The sequence below is a fragment of the Vanessa atalanta genome, chromosome 19 (assembly GCF_905147765.1).
Source record: "Vanessa atalanta chromosome 19, ilVanAtal1.2, whole genome shotgun sequence".
NCBI lineage: Eukaryota > Metazoa > Arthropoda > Insecta > Lepidoptera > Nymphalidae > Vanessa > Vanessa atalanta.
The window spans coordinates 4,375,048-4,400,270 of record NC_061889.1 but is presented as its reverse complement, the minus strand read 5'-3'; the positions used below and the strand labels follow the sequence as shown (position 1 = coordinate 4,400,270).

Sequence of the window (25,223 nt, the reverse complement as noted above, 5' to 3'; positions counted from 1 at the left end):
TTTGTAAATTAATTGTGGAAAAAACGTATCTAAATAGTAGTTTAGACGTGAAGACTAAGAAAAACACTATAAATTTGTATAGGTTACCAAATTTTCAGAACAGTTTTTAACACAAATACTTAAGATGAGGCTGTATTGTGCTAACTTTTTGCCTTTTCCAAGAGAAAATATTAAAAAAAAGTCATATGAATTTGACATTTACTTGAACAAGAGTGACATTATGATATACAATTAACTAATTAAAGAAATAATTATTAAATATGTGTAATTACGTTATCAATTGAACAAATAAATCAATATAATAATAAAACAAACATCATGGACTTCGAAAGTCCAGATGTAGAAAAAGATTTTCCAGGCTTATACGCATCAGAAACTGGACGTAAAAGTAATGAAAGTGACTGTAAGTATTATATAAAAACAAAATATTTTTCCGTACCACTACTTAACTTATTTCTCGAAAATGAACTTTACATATATTCTAATAGAACTCTATACGTTTACTGAGAGAAATCTACAATACAAAATACAAGACATAGTAAAACATTAATTAAAATGTTTAATATTATTATAAAACAATTCCCCATCCCCCATCAGTCTGTCTGTTTGTCTTTATGCGATAAAATGCAAACTACCGAATAGATTTTTATACTATTTTTACCAATTAGTGATTCATTAGGGAAGAACAGGCTTATTATTCATTAAGTTTTTGTGTAAATTGGCTGAGTTATAATGATGATTGTTGAAGATGTCAACAAATATTATGCCGACCAATAGAGATACGTAATTATATCATATGTACATATGGTATAAATATTTTATACAACCCCCCCTTATTCCCCTTATTCTAGCTGACCTATGTCAAGAGAGGTAGCTAGTGTTTAAAACTAAAAAATTACAAATGACACAAATTGAGCCATATTCATAATTTCATAAAAAGTATTAGTATAATTATATAGCTTTCCGTTTTATTACCTACAGTTGTACTAGTACTGCTTAATTCCTATTATTGATTGGTTTCCTACCATCCATCATGCCATTGTTTTGTACATATAATGTTGCATCTACTATACCAAATAACTTTTTTTTTAAATATGAGTCTGATTAAACTTTTTTTTTATCTTGTAAATTATTTAGTCAGTGATGGTGGTGAACATGAAAAACCTAGCAAAAAGGATTTACTAGGCCGTCGTAAAGATAAAAAAGAGTCAAAAAAAGATAGAGGCTATGCAGCTCTGGGAGGTGAAAGCTCACCTGAAGAAGATACAGATACAAAGTGAGTTGCTTACCTAAATTTTGAATATTTATAAATATTAGTAACTATAGTTAAAATTATTAGTAACAATATATAGTAATTTGCTTACTCTTGAATTCCCTTTGTTTGAGATTGGATGGATTGGATTGAAACCTGCATTTTTTTTTAAGTATATTTAAAACATTTATATATAAAGTTTATTTTGATTAGAAGTCCTTCAAAAACAAAGAAGACAAAGTCATTTAAATTCCCAACAAAGAGTAAAGAAAAACGTGAGAAATCCAGAGACAAGGAGAAGGTCTTAGACGATGTGGCCAAACAAAAAGAACTGAGTGAAAAAGAGAAAAAGAAGGAAAAGGAAAGGGAAAAAGAAAGGGAAAGGGAGAAGAAAGAAAAAGAAAAGAGAGAAAAATTAAGAGAGAAGGATAAGGTAATTTATTTTTATTTATATATACCCAAATCCTAGTCAAATGAGACAGGTAAACTGTATAATATCAAGAGTTGCCTGATTCTTTTGTATAATAACTAGCTCATAATACCTCCTGGCAAAATCCTAATGCACTGGATTCAAGCCCCTGCATATGTAAATATAAAATTATTGGGTTTCTCAGCCTTTAAAAGATAGGCATGTTACATTCTTGGCTTGAATCAAATTGATCAATGAATCAAACTGAATGTTAAGCTGACTTTATCTGTTCTCTATCCGGTGGTGTAAGGTCTCTGAACAGAATGTGTAGCATTTTGATATGACCAATGTTGAACGTCCAAAGTTCAAGTAGTCCTCTAAAAACTATGTTTTTTAACAATTGTAATTTTTCTAACATTATAAATGCGCAAGATTGGGTAGATGGATGTTTCTTACTCAATCATGTCAGAACGGATCTGAATGAATTTGGCACAGATAAATTATAGTCTAAAATAGCACATGGGTTACTTTTTTATTTCTGAAAAATACCTAACAGCTGCAACCATTACCACCAACCCCCACCATCCCCCAACATCTCGGCGAAGCCACGGACGGAAACTAGTTCTTTATATTTATACACATACATCTGCCATAATTATCAATAAAATAATAAAATACCATGTAATTTATTTAACGGAATGTACCGTATGATACAAAAAACTGGTATTAGTAGAACATCTGTAAAATACTCATTTGAAAATAGAATGACAGATGGTAAATTTCATTCAGATGATATCATACTAATATAATTAAAAAGTATGTTCCTTTGTATTGAGAATCTAATAATGTGTACTGTATATCGCTGTAGAAATTCTATGTTTAGGCTATAACGACTTGGTCCAAAAATTCGGCAAGAGATTTATCGTAGCAATTTTTACCTGTTTGATGCTCAGTGACGGAATATATCTGATGTGTGTATGTCAGAAATAATAATTTAAATAATATTTAAAATGTACGCCATAATTTCAGTTGAATTTATTTGTCACAGAGGAATAAAACTATTAATTAGTATTCATAATAAACAATTATATTGCCGATATTTCTTTTAAGTATTATTAAATACGACAGCTGCTATCATCATAGTCTTAGTAACAGACCGCAAATATCACACGGCCAAGTAAAGGCTTCTTCCCCACTTGAAGAGAAGCTTCTTTAACCTCAAAGCAAGTCCGACTTACGACGAACGGGCCGAAATCGTCACGTAAAGAAAAATAATTATATCCCATCCAGGCGACCACTTCTCTTCCTATTTCTCTCTCTCTTTCTAATGTATACGGTGTTATATATTATTGTTTAAATTTATTTTTTGTTATTATTTTAATTCACAAGTAATTTTTATTTCTTGACATTTTATTGTTCTCAAAAGTTCATAATTTGTTTCAATGTAATATGTCATTTAATAGTTATCGGGTGTCCCACCTCTCTTTTTTATTTATTAGTATTACAGTAGAACGCCGATTATCCGAACGGCGATTAACCGAATCGCCAATTATCCGAATTTGTCCTAAGCTTAATATAAAAAATTTAAACCAAGTAATTTTTGTTTTTTGCTGATGTAACGAGTTGGAACTGGCTGGAGTCCAGATATATTTCAAGTGTTATGGTTTTAGAACTGTGTTTGTTAAACTTGATAAAGTTTATTCTGTTTGACAGTTCGTTTTTTTTCATTACCAGTCTATGTCCGATTATGATACTAAAATTATAAAAAGTCTTAATAGATTTCAACTCTATATAATTTACTGGATCAATACTAAATAATTAACCGGTTAGATTTCTTCTACCTTTAAAAATCTCAAAATATACTTGCATGACTAAATATGCATGTTCTAATGAAGCGCTAAATGTTGAAACATTCTCGGTGGTATCTGCTATACAGTAAACTATTGTTACATCGACTTGCAAATGAACTAAAACCTCACTGGGTGAGATGGCAGAGAGCTTAAATAAATCATATCCTAATACTAGATACCTGTCCTGGCTCCGCATGGGTAAAATCAGGCTTTTATTGCATGATATTTATCGTATATCATAATATAAAATTGTTATCGAGCCAAGTTGTCTATTCGCCTCTTCTGTAATAATTCAGCTTATTAACAAATATCTTTCTAAATTTCCAAAATTACGGATCCAGTATACGAATGGTTATTTATTCTAATAAGCTTAAATTCGAGTCGAGATGGCCCAGTGGTTTGAATGCGTACATCTTAACCGATGGTACAAAATTCAAACATAGACAAGTTCCACTGAATTTTCATGTGCTTATAATTCATCTCGTGCTTAACGTTGAAAGATAATATGGTGAGGAAACCTGCATGTGTTTAATTGCAATGAAATGTATTCTATAAAACCCTTCTCTTCTCAAAGGGAAGGCACAGTCGTGGAAACTTTAAGCATAAATCTGATAGTATTGGTTTACATTTTCGCTTTTTTTATTAAACATACAAAAACAGTAATATGGATCGTGTGTGAATGCGAAAAAAGAAACAAATGTAACTCATCACTATAATAGTAAATGTAAATATAATGAATATGTTCGTAATTCAAATGTTGAACTAAATGTCAAGAGACTTTTCCAATTACTTATTCAGACGAAGTGACTGAAACTTCATTAACATTTATGGCGGTTGTAACCATTCAATTCCACTAACAATTCACTACCACCTGTATCTAGGTGCAGCTTATAACTTAGGATGAGTAACCGACTACCAATCTTATAGTCTCTTTCTTTAATATGATTGATTTTGGTTTGGGTGTGACATTTTTATTTATTTATATAATTGTAGAAGTTTTAATTGGTAAACATTGCGCTTGGTAAGCCCTCACGTGTCGCAGTCTATACTAATATTATAAATGCGAAAGTTACTTAACTAATATTATAAATGTCTGTCTGTTACGTTTTTGCGGCTAAACTAATCAACCGAATTTGATGAAATTTTGTTTGAAGCAAATTTTACCTCAAGGAAGGACATAGGTACTTTTTTCTACCTAACACGCGCGTAAAACCTCAGGCGAAAACTATTACAAGATAATGCAAACAAATGTTTTGTCATATAAAATCTATCGTTTCAAATGAAACTATATTCATGAAAATAATATTTAATATCAATCAATGTAGCATCGTGTTCATTAAATCATGAGGCTGCTCGCTGCAGTTTACTGATGTATGCATCAGCTTCATTAGTGTCACGCTCATACATAGGTACAATTATATTACGACCTAAGGCACTACACTCGTTAGTTAGGTTTAGTATAAACATACTTTCGAAAATAAATTTGCTTGTCTGAATTCTGGACACATAATTTTGAATAGTTTGATTTAATGTGAATAAAAGCCTAAATTATATGTTAAAAATTACGACGAAGTACTACGTACATTATTTATTGGAATCCAAATTTTATTCTTGGAAACGATAGTTTATTACGGTGCGTTTGAATTAAATTGCTTTACCGATGGGTACCCTACAGTTTTCATAAACCAATTTTCGTAACATTATTGAATAGATTTATATAATTTTAGATACAAAATATTTCAACCAATATTGTATGTATTTATAGTCAGAAAATAGGATTAATGGATCATTGTTGTAGATTAACTCAATCCGAGGCTTCAAATCTCAAACGACATAATATACCTGTAGATAATACCTAAGTATATAATATAATACCTATATAATATAATATTGAAAAAATATAATGCAATAATCGTAATCAAAATTACGAATTTAGAATGCGAACAAATATGAAATTATTTAAATACTCTATTGTAATTTTGTATGATTGCGTAAACAATTGCGTAATGTGTATCTAGTATACGTACCATAAATAGGTCATGTCGGGCATGTGGCGAAATATTATTTTAATATATTTAAAAATAGATGTCGTTGCCGCCGTTTCTAAAAGCGAAAAAAAGAAATAACGAGTGTTTTCAAACACTAATTAGTAAAAAATGTATGTCAAGTGTTGAACCACCTACAAAGCTTTATTAAGAACTACTTTTGTTGTTGCTTATTGTTGTATACATAATATATTAGATATAAAGGTTCCTAAATCCTACACACTCCAATCATCAACCCACTCTCCTGATTCTTCGTAAATAAATTCTAAATTGTGTAATACAATTTACGTCTCAAGAAAACGAAATAGAAAAATTTAATTCTAAAACAGATATGTAAAAATTTTGGGCAGTTGAAATTCTCATTGACTTTGATATATATTCAAAATTTTGTTGATTGCTCTCGTCTTTTTGGCAATATAAGTAACGATTATAACGACGTAGAAAAAATAGACCATTTTATTTTTTAAAGTGACATCTTTTATTTAAAAACATTATTCTCGTTTTTCTCTTAATTTTTAGTTTCTACGTACTTATATATTATGTATATATAAGTACGTATATGTTATGTATATATGTGTAGATATGTTCTGTAAATTTTGGTAGTTTGGGCCAAAATATTTTAAAAATTAATTTCATTTACAATCTGGAGATGCTTTAATCTGTTCGTTTCGTTTTGCAAGATTCGTTTATTATTTTTTAATTAAATCAAAAAGATTGTCTACTAGTTTTAACTAGTTAATATCAACTTATATATATAATTCGTGTAACAAATTTTATTGCTCATTGCTTCGTCCATAATGTCTACATAATTTCACCGTTGAGTAGGTAGATCCGACCTTGAGCAGACGCTGCTAAGGCATGGCTCATTCAGTTGTGCCGAGACCGCGACATGCATCACCTGCGAAGTGTTTTTAACAAGGTGATCGAATCGATTCCAATTGACAGCGCGTAAAAATATTCGATATGTTATCTCGATAATATCAAGTTACTAAAATATTAATAAAAATTCGACGTGTTCGTGTAAACAAATCTTATGTGTTTTTAACGCGTAAAATGTTCTATATATAAATTTATTCGTTCCTGTACAATTTTTAATAGCGTGATTTAATTTAACAAACAATAACTAAACTATCTTGCTTATAATATAAAGGTTTCTATTAGTACGCTTTAGTGTTCATTCAAAAATGCATTAGTGAATATTAGAATAAAACAGTAAACAGAATATCAATGTTGTTTGTTTTATACAAAATTATAATCCATCAACAGTGACAGTAGCGTCTATAGTAGGTAGGTATGGTGTGCGTCATATTCTAGTTTATCGTTGTTTACAGGAAAAAGAAGAAAAGGCGAAATTCAAACTCGAATCGAAAGAGAAATTAAAAGATGACAAGAAGGATAAAGTAAAAGATAAAGATAAGGAGAAGGTAAAAGAGAAAGACAAGGAGAAGTTTAAAGAAAAAGATAAAGATAAAAAAGATAAAAAGCTAACGAAGGTGCCGTCCACGGTGACGTCGGGTGTGCCTTTCGAAGAAATATTTACATTGGGTGGTGAGTTATTTATTTATATATATTTTTCCTATTGAGTTAAAATATCCGATATTAATTTGAAACACTAATAAATATCTCAAGAAGTAGTTATAAGAGTCAACGCCTCAATTAGAAGTTTGTTTACATTAAACTCTTACTTTGCAAATGTATCGACTTTTAAATTCGTCCTGACTGACTATCAAAGAACAGCGAAAACTCCGGAGTCTAGAAAGTTATTTGTAACATAGGTTTATTTTATAATGTAAACCGCTAACCAATGATTTCTGGAAATTTCGACTTTACGGAAGAAAATCGGTGTGAATTTTACCCGTACAAAGTCGGGACTGACGGGTTAAATCGCAATAAAATCCCAAAAAATATTTTTATATAAACAAGTTATAATGCTCTTTAATCTAATGTCAACGCTTGTCCTTGTAGTTCTTACATTTAATTTAACCTTTATTATTAAGACACGTTTGGTGTCATGGGTATTTTAGAACTTATCCGAACGACTCAGAACTGAGCAATAAGGAATTATTTTTCATATTATACCCTTAAACCAATCACAAGTCTGCGTATTGTATCTGAATACATTGATAATTATAACTCTGAATTGACTACTGTTTTGAGTAGGTACCATTATTTTTAAAGCTATAGGTATAGCTTTTGTTTAATTTTCAATTTGATAAGTTGAATCTGATCCCATCTGACTTCGTGTATCCCAGTTACTTAACTTGCTACTTAACATAATTGTTTACCTTACCTCTACTTTAACTAAAGTAAGTAGTTTGTGAATGCTCCCTTATGAACTAAACATTAAATTAAAAAAAAAAAAATCCTTCGATATATTGTTGGTAAACGTAACTGATCTGAACGCAGCTGAATAGATGCGTTACAAAAAAAGTGTTAAATGATAATACGTCAGAGAATTATCTGTGCTAATGACAAAACAAAACACTCGCCCAAGGTAAGTGATAAGATGTGACATTAACTTCTTAATTCGGATCGTGCAAACGTTTAATTTTAATTAGTCTGTGTAACATTGTAACCATGTATAGCACGAATCCTTTTCTATACGGTTTTGAAATCGGAGGTAAGAAATATTAATGTTATATATTTATTTACTTTTGTTTATACCCGTATCTGAAATATCGTGTCTAAAAATACTCTGACGTTTTACGAATGATGGAGAAGATACTAGGAGTTACTACAATCGTTTTAAAAATTTAAATTTTATGTTAATGGATCTTAGTTGTGCTTAATGAGATACGATTATATCTCCGAAAACTATGAAGAATGCTTCATAATAAGAGAGAATAAAGTCACTGTTTAAAGTACATCCGTTTTTATTTTAGCGATATATTATTGCGAAATATTATTGCTGTTTTTTAATGATAGTAAAATATGCTCTAAAACTAGTAATAATACGAATAATAGTAAAAATTCGCACATAATTTTAATTGGATTTACATTAGAGTTGCCGGCAAAACTTCGTGTTTAGTAATTACACTCGTGTATGTTAACAATTTTATAAAGAGTAAACAAAAAGTTAATTTTGTTTATACGTGGTAACTTGCATCATTAAATATTATATACATTTTGATTATCCATATTGTTCCTCCTTCCTTAGTAAATGAAAAAAAATGATATTTGATATTTTTGACGCTGAAAATGGCATTATTTTCACCGTTACATGAAAAAACATTGTGGTGATCAAATTCAAATAAATAGTTTCGATATATTTTACGTACAGAAATATCCAGTAAATGAAGAGTATCTGGCAACACTAACATTGAGTTTCATTAGTCTTAGTATAATGTAAAAAAATGTAAACTTAAAAACGTGAAAGTTATATATTATTTAGTATTATTATAATTATATATTATTTATTAAGTTACATAATTTTATTTCCATGGGTATGTAAACTGTTTATTGTTCGTTTTTAATAATTATTGAAATCTTATAAGTTACAATAACTACGTTTTTTACGTATCTTTTTCTGCAATTTTCTTTTTCGTATTTAATGTAAACATGCAAATATTTACATAAAATCTCTTATTTGTGCTTTCTTATTAGGTACGTGCTTTAATTTTGAAACTAAATAAGATGTAGATTTATTATTTTTTAAATAATTTAATAACGTTTAAATTTTTTTTTAAATTGAGATACCATAGCTTGGAGAGAAGGCTCTCGAATGTTTTTGAATAATATTACACGATTCATAACATGTTTCAGGTTGGATTTTTGTTACTTTGTTTTTGTTTATCGTATTGGACAAATTATTTTTGTATTTAAAATGTAGTAAAGTTACAATATTGTTATAAATACAAAGTAATGTGGATAATTGATTTTCATTCAATATTCGTTTTTATTTTAAATTGTTAAAGTTTACATTGCCATAGAGTATACGTTACCAATATATTTAAAATTAAACATCTAAAAACTGCAAGGTTAATTTATGTTTGGTTTTTGTAATTCTTTTTGCGGTATAGTCTTACGTATAGGTAACTAAATAAAGAAGTGTTATATATTTTTGTGTGTTTATGTCAATATATTCTGCTGCTATCTTTAACAATAGAAAGTAATTTAATCGCTAAACTATATTTAAACCATAATAAAAAAAGCCAAATAAACAACATTTGACAGCAAATTGACGCGATATCATTGGTCGAGAGCTTGATTAATCTATGATATTCACTACGGATTTGCGAAAAAATGCCGTTCTGAACGTCGACGATTGTTATCGGAATTATAGAAGTTCAAATGTAGTGGAAATAAGTGGTTGAGTGCAATATTGTTGTGTTATAAATAAAAATGAATTATTAGCAAATTGCATAAAATACATAAATCTAAGGTTTGTTTATCTTTTTTTCCTACTTCCATTGGAATAGGCATTTGAACATACTTATATATTGTTGACTTATACATATCTAGGTAAGTCCAGTCTGAGGTCCGAGGCCGAGGTGTTCACTTTAAAACCGAATCAGGCGAATTAAAAGTTATTAGCCTAACTTATAAGTTTATTTGATGAGGATTTCTTAATAGCTTCGAAGTTGGTAGTGTATACACTCAATGCCGCGCTTCGCAAAGCGATTGATCCTATGGTCGTGTCGAATTTGGGCGGAAAGCATCGTCGAGTTCCACACCTTTTTTATTTCAATTTAAAACGTATAATAAACTTTATATATATGGAAAATTGTTACAGTCGCGTTGCCAATATTCGGAGTACCTCTGCAGCAGTCGGTCGAGCGATCGCGATGCCACGACGACACTGGACTGCCGCTCGTTATTCGCGACAGTATCGACTTTTTACAGGTAATTTTTAATTAAAACATATACTCAAATGTCATGACTTACCATAGACATTGTTATACATAGACTATAGGTAACTGTTCTTGACAAAGAATATCCTACCATTAATTGAACTACGATGTATCTCTGTACATGTAATTACAAGTACCTCTGACACACTCTTACACATCAACTGAACACATTGCACACTTCACAGCAATGCTAAATATTGCTTTTTAACTGTGGAATAACTAATGAGTGGTACCTACCCAGTTACTATAACTTGAGAACCAAAAAAATCTGTGGCAGTATGATATTTTTTAAGGCAACGAAGCTATTTCAGTTTATACAATCAATATAATAAATCATAGATATTTAATATGTTAATATCTCATTTAGACTTATCAGGTGCTAATTTTTTTTATATGAGCACTGTGAACGTATGTATATAGCAGAACAGTGTACCTCTTCAAATTTAAATTTCTTCAAAATCCTTCCAATTATATTATTTTTATTTGACTGTCAATTATCCACAGACGTGTTGTCCGTGACTTCGTTGTCGTATTTCAATTGAGTTCATTGAATTTTGTCTGAATTATTTTATTTCTAGGCAGCATCACAGTCGAAATTTCTAGATTACAGTTTTAACGATTAATATTTTTAATTAAAAAAAATGCACAATATTGGACTGGCGTGTGTCTGCTTATAAGGTTGAAGATACCGAGTCTTGGATTCAAATCTTTTCTCGGGTCACTGAAAATTATTAAGTTTTGCAGCCAAGAAACCGTTAATTCTGCTCCTGAACTCTGTGTTTGCAATTCACATCAACATTATAATATTTCCTGCTAAATTGAGACATCATCATGGTAATTAAACCTGAAACAAACAAAGCAAAAATATATTCTGGTAATTTTTGAGACAAATTAACTAATATGTCTTCCTTTGTAACTAACTGTACAAGGCATCGTGTGTTGTATTGTTAGTAAAGTAAGTCGACCGTTGCTTACAGCAATTGCGTCGTAGAATAAATACATATTTATGTATTAGTTAACAAAATATAACGCTTAACGGCAAGTCAATAAGGATTTGAATTATTGAAAAAAATTAAACGCATATCTTACTAATATTATATAGGCATAGCAACAATAACTCAAAGTAGTAGATTTTGACAATAATATCGTTAGAATAAAAACACACATTCGCTAGTGTCGCTTATAAGGATCAAATTCTGAAAAGTAATGACACATAGCAAACCTATTACAAACCTAGAGTTGGTCGAAATACTGGCAATTTATTTTTTTCAAGACATGCCTCTCACAACTTTATGTTCTTATTTCAATTTTTTTATTCTCTTCGCGGTTGAAGGGATTTACATTAGGCATATTAATTACATAATTTTACTTCATGAATGATATAAATGTACATTAATGTAATAAATGAAGAATAAAATGTTAAGTTAATAGTAATAATACAGTATCAGACGGTAAATGTCCCACTGATGGGCTAAGGCCTCCTCTTGTTAAGGATGATGGAGCTAATCCAGAGTGAATACATACGTGGCAGTTTTTCATCCGACCCCTGTAGGTTTCCTAATGATGTTTTCCTTCGCCACCGCAAGCAAATGAGTTATAAGCTTGTTTTATCTGTTAAAATTAAAATTCAGTTGTTTTTTGCATTTGACCCCGCAATTTTCGATTCGTGTTCGTCATGTATGTCAACTTTTTAAGCCTATAGTTTAATACTGAATACATTTTTTTTTTTTTTTTTTAAGATTCACCAGTGGTAAATACCTAAATGCATTACCTATTAAGGTGAATACTACTTGCAAAGATAAAGTTGGAGATGACAAACTTACAAATAATTAATTATTAGTAAATCAAGGTTAAAAATGACAAGAATTAACAATAATAGTAAAATAATAACATTCAAATATAAACAAAATAAATTAGTTCGCTGACAATTTTGACAATATTTTTTTTTATTTAAAATATATGTAATAGGAAATAGCGAATATGATAACTATACATAACAATAACTTTCTTTTTATTTTTTCATCTGTTACCATTCGCTTAATTAAAATAAAACTGACCGTCCGAAATAATCCAATTTTAAACAACGTTAACAAGGTCAACAAATACTTGGATTCCATACTAATGTTCCAAACAAATTCCACAAAAAAGTGTATTTGCATAGGAACATATTTAATTCAATTACTCGTGTTACGTTCAGTTACAATAAATCCTCATTAATTGAGTTTAGTTATTTTTAATTTGTATTTCATTTCGATATTAAAATGTCTGTAATAAGAGGATATTAAGCAATATTGAACTTATTTTTAATAGACGTTTACGTCATTTTTATGTATTAATTATTATTCACGTATCACTCCGGTGAGGTAGATTTTACAGCCTGCACTTTTACATGATGCACATGTCATGTATCCATCAACATATATTACCACCAAACAGGATTACTTAGTACTTGTGTGTTTGAAGGGCGTTTGCCAGTGTAACTACAGGCACAAAGGACATAACATATTTGTTCCCAAGATTGTGTAGGTGCCGTATTGACGATGCGAGGAATTGTTAATGTTTCGTACGAAAAATATATTTTCTAAAATACATACAATTTTAATTTTATCGACTAAATATCATGTAATATCTAATAAAAAGCGATTCTGGATCATTTCAGGCACATGGCTTAAAGTCGAATCAGATATATCGGACTGAGCCAGACAAGATAAAACTCCAGCAGCTACGCAAACTTTTCACGGACAGAGGGCCAACGTTCCCGTATCACTGGGATGTGCCGGTGGCTTGCGCGATGCTTAAGAGTTTCATCAGGTAACGTATTTTCCTGTACATTTTATTATGTAACCAATCAATCTGTTACAGTGATACGATAATTTATTCATAATACATAATTCATTATTATTATTATTTATGCATCATAGTTTACACACGTTCGCTTGTGCTCCTTCACGTTCTCCGCGCACGTGACCTTCGTGCATTAAGTCAAAACTTCGCAAAAATTAAAAAAAGCTAATATTGTTCTGTGTCCGTTCAACCTCCACGATCTCTATAAGTCATTGAAAAGGACTGCTCTAACGACATATAAAATTATAAAATGCTTAAACTAGATATTTGATAAAGAATCATGATGTCTGGTTATAACTACGGTTAATTATCAAAAAAAAAAAATTAAGTTCTTCAAAAATACTCCTTTCAAAGGTAAATTAAAAAATATAAATAGGTCCATTTTAATATCACCAGTTTTAATTTAGTTGTATGTACAAAAAAGAACGTCAAACGTCATGCGCTAGAATCGACTGCAACGGTTAATCATTCTTTTCTCGTGCTTTTTAATAAATATTGACGGAAGTCTAAATCGAATGAATATAATTAATAAATAAATTATTATACCGAATAAATTCAGAATAATAATGATTATACATTCAAATATTGAACTTTTTTAAAAGTACAATAATATTAATAAATAAATATAAATAAATATTGGACAACGTCCAATATTTAAGTAGTTAAAGCACTTGTGTTATGGAAAATCAGAAGTAACGACGTTACCACAAACACCCAGACCCAAGACAATGTAGAAAATTAATGATTTTTTTCTACATCGATTCCACCGGGAATCGAACCCGTGACCTCGGCGTGGCGTACCCATGAAAATCTGTGTAAACACTACTCGAACACGAAGGTCTTCAATTTAAATAAATATTGTTTATTTGTTTATTTTTTAAAGCGTCTTGTTCCTAATTCGAAAGTATTTGTGCTGAAAACCATTATATGTTTTTTTTTAATGTAATGAAAAATACAACATACTATTTAACATGTTACAATTTTTATATTATTTTGTTTTCATTGTTGTATTTTTGATGTTTGCAAATCACGTCTCAGGTCCTGTGACCGACGTTCGTTAGAAAGAAAGTCATTGACCGACAAAATATATAAGGATGACTGTAACACGGCAACGACTGTTTCAGACGAGCAGACTCAACCTCTTTCTTTTGTTTTCTCCTAACAATACTATTGTCTTTGCGTACATAACATAACGCTATATAAAACTGTAAAATTCGTAAAATATTCTTTTGACTTATATTTTGTAAGACCACGTGAATATTTTTTTTTAACTTAACCAAACGAATGAAATCAATCAAATCAAAATATACTTTATTCAAGTAGGTTTATACAAGCACTTTGAATCTTCATTTAACAAACTATTTAAAGTGAAGCCACCATTGGTTCAGAATGTTGATTCTACCGGGAAGTTACCGGCGAATAATTCAGTAGCTACTCATTTCCAACATTTAAAATCCTACTTCTAATAAAATAAAATATATATTCAACAAGTATTAGCTCCATGATTTTTATCATCTATTTAATCTTGTGTTCAACAATATACTTAACAATAACCTTAATTCAGAAATTTAGCAAGGATTGTTTTTCGAATTGCAATTCATAAATAATTATAGTAAGTCCTAGAATTATATTATAAATAAATTATCTTGTTTAAAAAAATTTACTCATCATTTCAGCGAGTTGCCCGATTCGATACTCACACAAGAGCTACACGGTCAGTTCGAGCAGGCCACGGCGATCGCGGAACCTCAACGAGAAGCTACAATGATAACGCTTATAAGCAAGTTGCCAGCCTGCAATCACAGCCTACTGGGCTGGCTCATGCGACACTTCGAGAATGTTGTCGCCAATGAACAGGTTATTTGGATATTATAGGACTCAATGATCAAGACTATTTAGTATATTTTTTTTTGGAATTATATATATTATAGGCACTTTGAAAATAATGTCGATAATTAATATGTTACTTGTCTACTCTGGTCTTGTCTTTGTACTACCGTGGCATATATATATATTTTTTTCATTTTATTTAATACAAGCAAAGCGTCGGCAAACGTTGACTGCTATGTACTAAAATCATCTAAACGCGCTGCAGCTTCTGTTATAAGTTTTATGTGTATTGGTTTAGTGAATTCTCCAGTTATGGAACTCAAAACCACACCATCACCGTCCATAGACACCAGTTAGAAATATTAAACATTTCTTACATCGCCAATGTGCCACCAACATTGGGAACTAAGATGTTATATCACTTGTGCTTGTAGTTACACTGACTCTTTCACCTTTCAAAACGGTACACAACTATACTGAGTATTGTTGTTTGGTTTGGTACTTATCCTAACGGGCTCGCACAAAGCCCTGCCACCAAGTGAACATTACATCTATTATATTATATTTAATATTATATTTAAATATCTACTTGGTGGTAGGGGTTAGTGCAAATCCGTCTGGGTAGGTACCACCCACTCCTCAACCGCCAAATAGTAGTACTCAGTATTGTTGTGTTCCGGTTTGAACGGTGCTTGAGCCGGGATAACTACAGGCACAAGGGACATAACATCTTACTTCCCAAGGTTGGTGGTGCATTGGCAGATGACGAGCAAATGGGCCACTTGATGGTGACCACTTACCATCAAGTGGCCCATTTGCTCGTCGTCGATATCATAAAAAAGTCGGCATAAGTTAATATATAAAGTAATTATTTCATATTTATTCAATCAATTCCCAGACGAATCACGCGAACATCCAAACAATAGCAACGGCAATGGGTCCAGCTCTAAACATGTCGCTGAATTTGCTCACATACTTCATCTCTAAAGCGGACAAACTGTTCCCAGATGTTCGTCTCACCAAGTAAGTAAAACAAAAGACAGAAATTAAATTTCTAAAGGCTGAGCTTAGTTTTCTTGAGGATAAGACTTGTAGCTTATTCCAAGATACTACTCTAAAACTGCTCATATAAACATCATCATCAACCTCCTGCACTTATCCCAATTTACTCGGGGTCAACGCAGCTACTTCCATACTTCCCTATCTGACGTCATCTCACAAGTAACATTCTTTCCAGCCATATCATCTTTCACACAATCCATCCATCTTTTCATTGGTCCCCTTCCTCTATATCCATCCACGTTCATGCTCAAGACCTTCCTCACAATATGTTCCTCATTCCTTCGGATAATATGTCCATACGATGATAGCCGCCTTCCACATAACTTTTCGACTATCGGTGCTTTCTTATTTTTTCGATTCATATAAACATAAATCCACTTATCACTTTTCGCAACTTAGTCATCAACGACCAAATCACTATTAGTAGGGAAGTTTTACTTATAAATCGAATACTTAAAATTAATATTAAATGAATGCAATCTTTATGTTGATTTTTTTACTTTGAAATGGATATATTTTAAAATTTTGTTAACTTTTATTACTCTCAAAACAAATGTTTAGGTGTCAGTTTCATATTTAAAGTGTAAGGATGTGTACATGTACAAACTTTAAGTTTTGTTTTCCATTATCTATGGACATTTTATAGTTATATATGTTTTTAAGAATGACCAATCTAAAAATCGCTAGCAAACCTAATAAAAAAATAAAACTACTTCAATGTGCTTTGGGGGAACACCTGTGTCAAATTTTATCCGACAAATGCAAATCTTTTGGCCGTTGTTAATATACGTTTGAAAACAAAGAGAGATATAATAGAAAAACAACATAACATATAAATAATATATATAACGAAGGGAACGTGGGGGAACGTGGGTGATCTTCGTCCATCGTATATTTCTCGGAAACGCGGCGAAGTCGGACGTAGGTGGGCTCTACGTGTCCTTAAAAAATAACAATCCTTGGTAACCGTCAGCTGTCAACCACCCCAGTGTGGCCTACCATCTTTTCCGAATACGCCCAAATCGATTAGAACTTGACGTTCCGCTTTCCAATCTCCGACATATATAAATATATAGTAGGTATGAGGACGGGGAATTGCGCCATCTGATGGAAAGTGGTTACCACTCGACCATGGTCCATATGACTTTATGGCGGTAAGAAATATTAACCATTTCTCACTTACGCCACCAACCGTCCCTATCTTTATATAATAAATATTTTTTATAATTACGAGATATGTAATATCCTAAAATTTTCTAATTACATCGTTATCTCATAAATGGGAACAATATTAACATTATAAATATTATTTATTTTGTAAACACATTTATTTCTTAATGAGGTACTTACAAATTATTGTCTTACAAGATCACAAATAAACTATTTTATATACATCAAATTCGCTATTTACGTGTATTGTATTGAAGTACATGTATTTTTTATTTACTGGTTATTACATACATATAAAACAAATTATATATTATACATTACATTAAAACTACATACACAATACATTAAAACTAACCAAAATTATATATAATTGTCTCAAAAACCTTCGAATGGTTTTTGGAAATAAAGCCATTAAGTTTATGTCTATTATAGTAGCGGCACGCTATGATGGCCGTTTTGACGTTTGCCCGTTCATGAAGTTTCGTATTTAATAAATAATTACATCAAAAGAGCAAATTGTTGTTCTTTATTGTCAATAGTGACGTGCAGTTAGTCATAAAATTTATCGAATGTGATTTCTAAACTACAAATATTAGGGTACCGCGAAGATAACTTTTAACTATTAAATTAATAAAGGACGATTATGAAATAAATGTGAAAATAGATAATATTTTAGAAAATGAACTTATAATTAATGTGAGTGACGATAGCAGTGAGAGTGAAAGCAGCAGTATGGACGACTCCGATTAAATATAGCCACTAGTGTTTTTGGTTTCTTTTTTTGTATCAATTTATTTCTTTTATGTAATGTGTTTATAAAGCTATTCATTCTAATTCCAATTTTTAATTTAAATTGATTTCGTTCGAATATATTACTTAAACTTATTTTATATTTTTTTTATTAAACCTTTTTATCAGATACTACTTGCAACAAAAACTTGAATTAAATTACTTGCAAAAAACAAAGATTTGAATATATTATATCGATAATAAATTTACATTTCACATCACTTTTTTAATGTGTCAAAACGGCCATCGTATCTTGCCGCTAGTATAGTAGCACTGTATTGTTATTTACTGTGAATAGTTAAACTAAATTTCATTGTTACAGATACGTGCCTCCCCTTTTGTCGATCCCGGCGGACTTTCCCGAGACTGCGAATGAGATAAGTGAGGAGCTCCGCAAGCAAGAGTCGCTTCTGAGTCAGATACATGCGGAAATGCACGCCGGCTTCATCACCAATGCGAGGGATCAGCAACTATGGGAAGCGCAACGGATCGTCACACAGTTGAAGGTGATATTTGACTTAAATTACTTGGAATATTTTTAGATTCAATGTACAGTAATCTTGTTAATGGGCCATTATTTTTTCCAATTTTAAATAATTTTTTTCTTTATCTAAACATGATAAATAATTCGTTTATTTTTATAAGAAATATCAAAGGTAACTTTAATTTTTACAGAGGAAACTTCGGTCGGTTCAAAAATCTGTTGAACCGAATACGGCGCCTATCCAACAAGTTTCAGTAGACGAGAAACAAGAAGACGAACCAACACGGCGAAACTCACAACCAAGTGAAGTAGTGGTGACAGAAACAGAAATAAAAACACCACAGACAATCAGTGAACCATTCCCAGAAACAAAAGAATCCCCAAACACATCCGACCCAACATTCCCAGTAGAATTTGAAGATAATTTTGATTTCAAACCGACTGAAATAAAAGAGACGACGGAAACGGACGTGATTACGGAACGAGTTATAGAAAAACCGAAATTCACAGAGAAGGAATTAAAAGTGTTAAGATTGCAATTGGAGAATGCCGAGTATTTGCAACTGAAATCGCTTCTTCAAGCAAAAATCAACTCTGAGCAGTTCGAAATCGTCAAACTTAGGAGTCATGTTGCCTTGAAAAACAAACAAGAGGGTATCGTCACGAGTAACAAGGAGAATAAAGAAAACTACACGCCAGAAGAACAAGAACTGAGACAGAAGTTAATAAAGGAAAATGCTCTCTTGGAGCAGAAAAGACTGAATCTTGTCAACCAGATATTCCAAGAGAGGGTTGCCTGTATACAGCTAAAAATTGAATTAGCGATGAAAGAAATAATGTCTAAATCATAAATTATAATTTATAATTATTTATTCTAGAATAAGAGTAGTTATATCAATTAGAAAACGTTTTTGTCTATTCCAAAACTGTAACTTAGATCTTATATGACATATAAGCGCACTGATATAATAAATATGTTATAACATAGTTATGGATTTTATTTATATATCATTTTACAATTAATATTTTTCACGAATCCTTTGCACGTTAAATTATCGTTAAATCATTACAAATAAAATTTAAGTCGAATTTTTTTGCTGTCCCTACTCTAATGTCAATTATCTCATGCACACTAACACATATCGTAGGCAACTCCCTCATACTAATGAACGCCTATAATTGATATATTTACATAAAATCAGTAAATTGTAACTTTATGAGATAGTAACGGTAAAGCTAAATGTTGGTTAACATTCTGGGAGTTATTAAATGTATCTGTAGCTAGCGAAAGGGAATTTTTCTTCATATTTTAGCGTTAAGATAAAACATAAACATCCTATAATACAGCTCTCTTACTTTCTCTCTTACTTAGTCTCCTCATCCTCTCATCCTCTGAATTTAATGAACTAACTCCACATTTTATAGATTTAATAATGTTTGAATGTTTTGAACTTCATTACGAGACCTTGGTTTTCGTTATGAACATCGATGCTAGAATATCAGTAAAAACTTTCGTATAATAAGAAACGTTTCCTCAAATTCCAAACAAGGAGCAGCAGCGTTATCAAAAGTGCAGAGGAAGTTATTAGACCGGAAAAAAGCTACAAACACAGATGCTTGAATTAAGATTGAATTTTTGATTTAAAGTTAATATGAAGGTAGCTTGTTATCACTAAAGTTATTGCATTTTTTAATAACTAATTACAATGTCTAATACTACAGAGTCCTCCGGCATACCCTACACTAACATAGCCTTTTGCCGTACTGTCAACTAATCAAAGAAAATGAGATTGAGACAGACAATTTTACTACTTTATAGTTATTAATTGTTACATTCCTAATAGAAGCGTCGACCAAATTTCGCCAAATAAGAGTGTTTTTTCTTTTTACAAATTTTCCTATCGAATAATGAGAGTGCACCTGTGTTACCTGGGTAATTGTTACATATAAATAGCTTAATTTTATCAACTTGTCTTCTTTGTGGCCTTAAAATACCGACACATACATTTTTATTTCCTTATTAAGGAATTAACTACAAAAATCTAATTTGAGTAAAACCATTTCGTATCGATTATTCAATAAATTCCACAAGGTTAGAGATAACGGCTGATTATTTGGTCGCTACGTCTAGCATGATAATGTATCTTCATACAATCAATCAGTTATTAACGAAATCATAATTGTTTCTTATCGCAAAAACTGAAATGAAAACACATTTATAAACGAGTATTTATTTATTTATTCTTTTAATCACTACCAGAAATTACAACTACTTTACAAAGACACATATTAATACCACTACTCAACACTAAAAAATATACCAACTTACTGTTATCACTCCAAATTGGTTGACTAATAATGAATATTAATAGGAATTTCATCTTTATATCACATTTAGAAACAGAGAAATTTAAATATTAACCTTTTGACATATGTTTGATTTTCAGAATGCTGTTATTCCAAAGATACGTTTGTATTACAAACAAAACATATTTTACGAATTTGTTTAATTGTTGTCCTTTTAAATATCACGTTTGTGAGAATGAATCGTAATTTTGTTTTGCTATACTTGTCGCCGAATTTACACCAAAATCCTAAAAAAGGTTACCTTCTAACCTAATTAAACTGTTTTATTTATCTTAGTTCTTGTTATCAATCTTAAATCAAGATAAGACGTGGGTTCCATAAGCAACATAAATGGATAATTTGTGTAGATCTTAAAATTGTTGACTTTGTTTACTGGTTTTCATTCAGGTTATACAAGATGCATGATCACATCATTTTGTAAAAAAAAATTGGCCATAACGCCAGCGGCACCAAAACATTAGATTTGAACCTTGGGTCGAGCTAGATAAAAATCATTTTGTCACCCTAACTGCTACTACTTATTTGCATTACAATTTTTCAAGCAAAAGTTTCCAAAAAGTTGGCAAAAGCCAGCTAAGCAAGAAAACTTCGCCATTTCAATCAATACATAATTTTTTTTAACTTTATTTACGTATTTTATTTAAGGACAATAGATAATATATTATATATTATTGAATATTTAAATAAAAAAGTTTGAAATTTGTTGAGTACTGCAATGAACACACGTGATAATTGTATTTCTTAGTATAGGTAATAACAACATACATTAAATAATTTTTAAAATTAAATATATTATTCAATAACAAACTATAAAATATGTGATTGAAAGTAAATTGTGTATTTATTTAAATCGCATTTGAAATTTATAATAAAATGTCAACATGTGTCCTGTTTGCAGTCAATTTTAATTTTATTTTAGTGGTTGTCATTGAGGTATCTATAATAAGCGTATCTTTTAATTCATGTTTTTGTTATCGTGAGAAAATTTGGATGTTTAGGTAGGAAGGTAGGTAAGTCAGCCGTATGTATACACTAAACCGCAGAAGGCAGCGTGGTGAAATAACCGCCTCGATTGTACTTTATTATAATTATTATTATTTTTATTTGGTAATTTCTAACAGGTCCTTATGTGAAGACTGTAATATAAAAAAAAAAACGTTATAATTTTAATGAACTACATGTACATGTATTTAAACTATGGCTTTCAAAAATAATACTTATTAGCCTAATAAAATCATAAAGAAAAAAGTGGATACACGTTTAAGCTTACTTTTACGATACCAAACTCGTATGAAAATTACCTGTGATGCAGAACGAATACCGTGAGAAAGAACGGTGAAGACAGTTATGAATGTAACAACAGAAACCGCGCAAGACTCTGTATTCGGCCCCCTGCACTACCTCACATCCGTGAATAGCGTTCGTAACGTAATTAAAAATTAGTGAGATCTAGCATTTTGCCTATGACGCACACTTAGTAGCGGATGAACGCAATATAGAAGATACCACTAATCAACTTCAAGGAGACTTTAACCTACTAATTGTGATCCCACAGAGTCGAATTAGTGCTTACTTAACGCAGACGAAACAAAGTTACTGTACATCAATACTAGTCATACATAAAGCATATAGTAATATCTCTACTAAAATAGTGCTAATGATCCGACTCATTGCACCATCAAATATTTCTCGTAAACAAAACCAGTAATGCTTGTATTTATAAAGTAGTACATACGTTATTAACTTATTTAATTTAAGAACACCAGAAGACTCTTTCAAAACCCTTCTTAAATGACAGTCAAGTGCTGTTTATTGATAGTATATTCAATTGGCACGTGTGATCAATAATAATAATGTCTGTGTTGAGAGGAATTATGCTTTTTCTCTTCATTATATTTTGAAATACGAATATAAACAAATACAAAAAAATATATAGTATATAAAGCGTTTATACTATATGTGTTATACCATGAATAAACTAATTAGAATAAATGTTAATAATAATTAATAGGTTACAGAGATAACGGATTTATTTTCCGATTAGTGTAAAATGCAACTTCAATTCAATTATTTGATAAAACTAGTATTGGCGATGTTCTCTTGGCCGACTTAAAACTATACAGAAAATAAGTAACTGCAAATTTATAAGCCGATAGGACAGCGGATAGGATGTTTGAAAATGATTATTATTGATTTCTTACGAGGTTTGAACCTCGGGAGCAGCCGTACGCGTAATAAGTCAACGAGACCGTTAAAATTGATAACATTTGAACATAAATAATTTTTTCGCACGTGACACAAATAAAAGCAGACTAAAACAAATCTTCTATTAAATAAAAAAACAATATTTGCACAAATGTTTGCTCTTATGTATAAACATTTTATACATATATACGCTTATTCTATTCGTGCGAAGCGGACACGGATGGTTAGTAATAGATAAAAGTACATTTAAATATTGTAAATGTAATATATATAGGCTGTAATTAGTAATGAGTCCGATAAATGTCGAACGAGTTTATGTTGATGTAATTAATTTACATACTTTATAACATTTCTTTCTTTATGGAAATAAAGATCCAATTAATACTTTATTTCATCGATTGAAATAACTTTTCCTTTTAATAAAATTAATAATATCAATTAAACACCTTTGTCAAATTTGTCAATTCATTTTATTGCATCGAATTCGAAAGCAAAGTATAGTCTTGGTTTATATTATAGAAATCAATAGAAATCGATTTAACAGTTACATTAACGCCCGTGAGAGATTGAGTTCATTGATATCTGGCAACTGGCGAGCATCAATGGACAGGAAATCTCGATTCGGAATATGGTGGAAGGTTATCGCTTTGACCTATTTACAAAAAAAGATTTCTTTATACTAAACGTTGAAGAATTGATGTGTACTTTTATCATTTTTATTTAATCCTATAAAAAGTAAGTTTTAGATTATTATAATTATAAGACTGATTAGGTAAATGCTAACACCATCGATTGAAACTAAAATAAAAAAATGGTAAGCTTTTTCGCATATTTTATAATACTTATGTTTCTTTTTTATTTATGAACTAATATACTTATTATGATATTAGAACACATTAAACTTAGTCGAATATTGATGGTTCAAAAGCCACGTGCAAAAAAGAGCACGTGCTTGCTCATGAAAAGTCAGTGGAAAATTAGTGTTTATGACTCATCTCGTGCTCGTACGTGGACGGAGGTCATAATAAACAACGTAAAAACACCTACACGAGTAGGATCCACCAACAAACATTTAAGCAACACTGGCATAAGCTTAAAACTTCTCCTTAAGTAAAGGTTAAACCAAGAATGGGACATTTACCGGATGTTATTTAATTTTTCAAAAATATATATACCAAAATACATTGTTTAAGTTTTTCGTGAATTTATGGATACAAATATTAAACGAAATATTAGATATTAGCGCCATGATTTGCATTATAACATTTTGACAAATCTTATTTTCTATTATTGAAATATAATAAGTACTTATATATTTGCTACTAAGGTATAGGTATAGGTATAAAGCTTAAGTTAAAAAATCGCAAGGCATATTTTTGTTTCGACACTTATACATAACTATTATCGGAAGTCAATTTTATATAAAAATATATAATTATATACCTAGATACTTATGCACCTGGACGAAATCAAGATTAATTCTTTTCACAGTTATGCTAATAATATTTATCAAATATTCTCGAAGTCCGCAACTCGTTATCGCGCGTCGCCAATAGATTACGATTAAGACATAACAAATAAACTCGGTATTCAAATGAACCAATAACACGATCTCTACATCAAATATCTATTACAATCTATTAGGTACACACCTCACTGTCATATCGAAGAGCGTTTAAGTTACCGTTAATCTGAAAATTCTGAATTAGAATTGATTTATTTTCGTTGATCTCTGGGAAAGGTTAAACTATGAAACATTGAGATAACCTTACTTGGATTATAATGCAGCTAATTCCACACGGAATAAACCGCGAGTAATAAGATCAGAACTATATTTATAAGGTAATTTAATAACTTCCTCAATACTTAAAAGATGGGTAGGTAAATAAAGCATATTATTTTCTATTACAAAACCCTATTTGTATTAAGAATTCATTCTTCGTAATATAAATAACACCGCCCTAATTGCATAACCGTAACGCGGTTTTCTTATCTCATTTCAATAATTATCGCCAAGTACGTACGTTCTTTATCATAATTCTCTAGTCGATTTCTTAGCAAAGATA

General features: G+C 30.6%; 1 protein-coding gene across 3 annotated transcripts; it reads left to right on the top strand.

Moving 5' to 3' along the window:
* The first annotated feature begins 207 nt into the window (after window positions 1-207).
* On the top strand, window positions 208-19,572 carry LOC125071448 (ralA-binding protein 1). 3 transcript variants are annotated; one of them, XM_047681702.1, is made up of 10 exons: window positions 208-403; window positions 1,138-1,276; window positions 1,469-1,685; window positions 6,888-7,104; window positions 10,289-10,398; window positions 13,066-13,217; window positions 14,927-15,107; window positions 15,979-16,103; window positions 18,424-18,607; window positions 18,777-19,572. In XM_047681702.1, the coding sequence occupies exons 1-10, from the start codon at window positions 319-321 to the stop codon at window positions 19,434-19,436; spliced, it is 2,070 nt and encodes a 689-aa protein (XP_047537658.1). In that variant the 5' UTR covers window positions 208-318; the 3' UTR covers window positions 19,437-19,572. The 3 variants fall into 3 exon arrangements, with proteins under 3 accessions (XP_047537658.1, XP_047537657.1, XP_047537659.1); XM_047681701.1 differs by having other exon boundaries at window positions 1,466-1,685; XM_047681703.1 differs by lacking the exons at window positions 208-403; window positions 1,138-1,276; window positions 1,469-1,685 and adding an exon at window positions 6,409-6,475.
* Window positions 19,573-25,223: the final 5,651 nt, after the last annotated feature.

Coding starts and splice junctions, on each gene's coding strand:
- LOC125071448 (XM_047681701.1), top strand. CDS start 319: ATGGACTTCGAAAGTCCAGATGTAGAAAAAGATTTTCCAGGCTTATAC. Junction 16,104..18,423: donor CCAGATGTTCGTCTCACCAA/GTAAGTAAAACA, acceptor TCATTGTTACAG/ATACGTGCCTCCCCTTTTGT. Junction 18,608..18,776: donor GGATCGTCACACAGTTGAAG/GTGATATTTGAC, acceptor TAATTTTTACAG/AGGAAACTTCGGTCGGTTCA.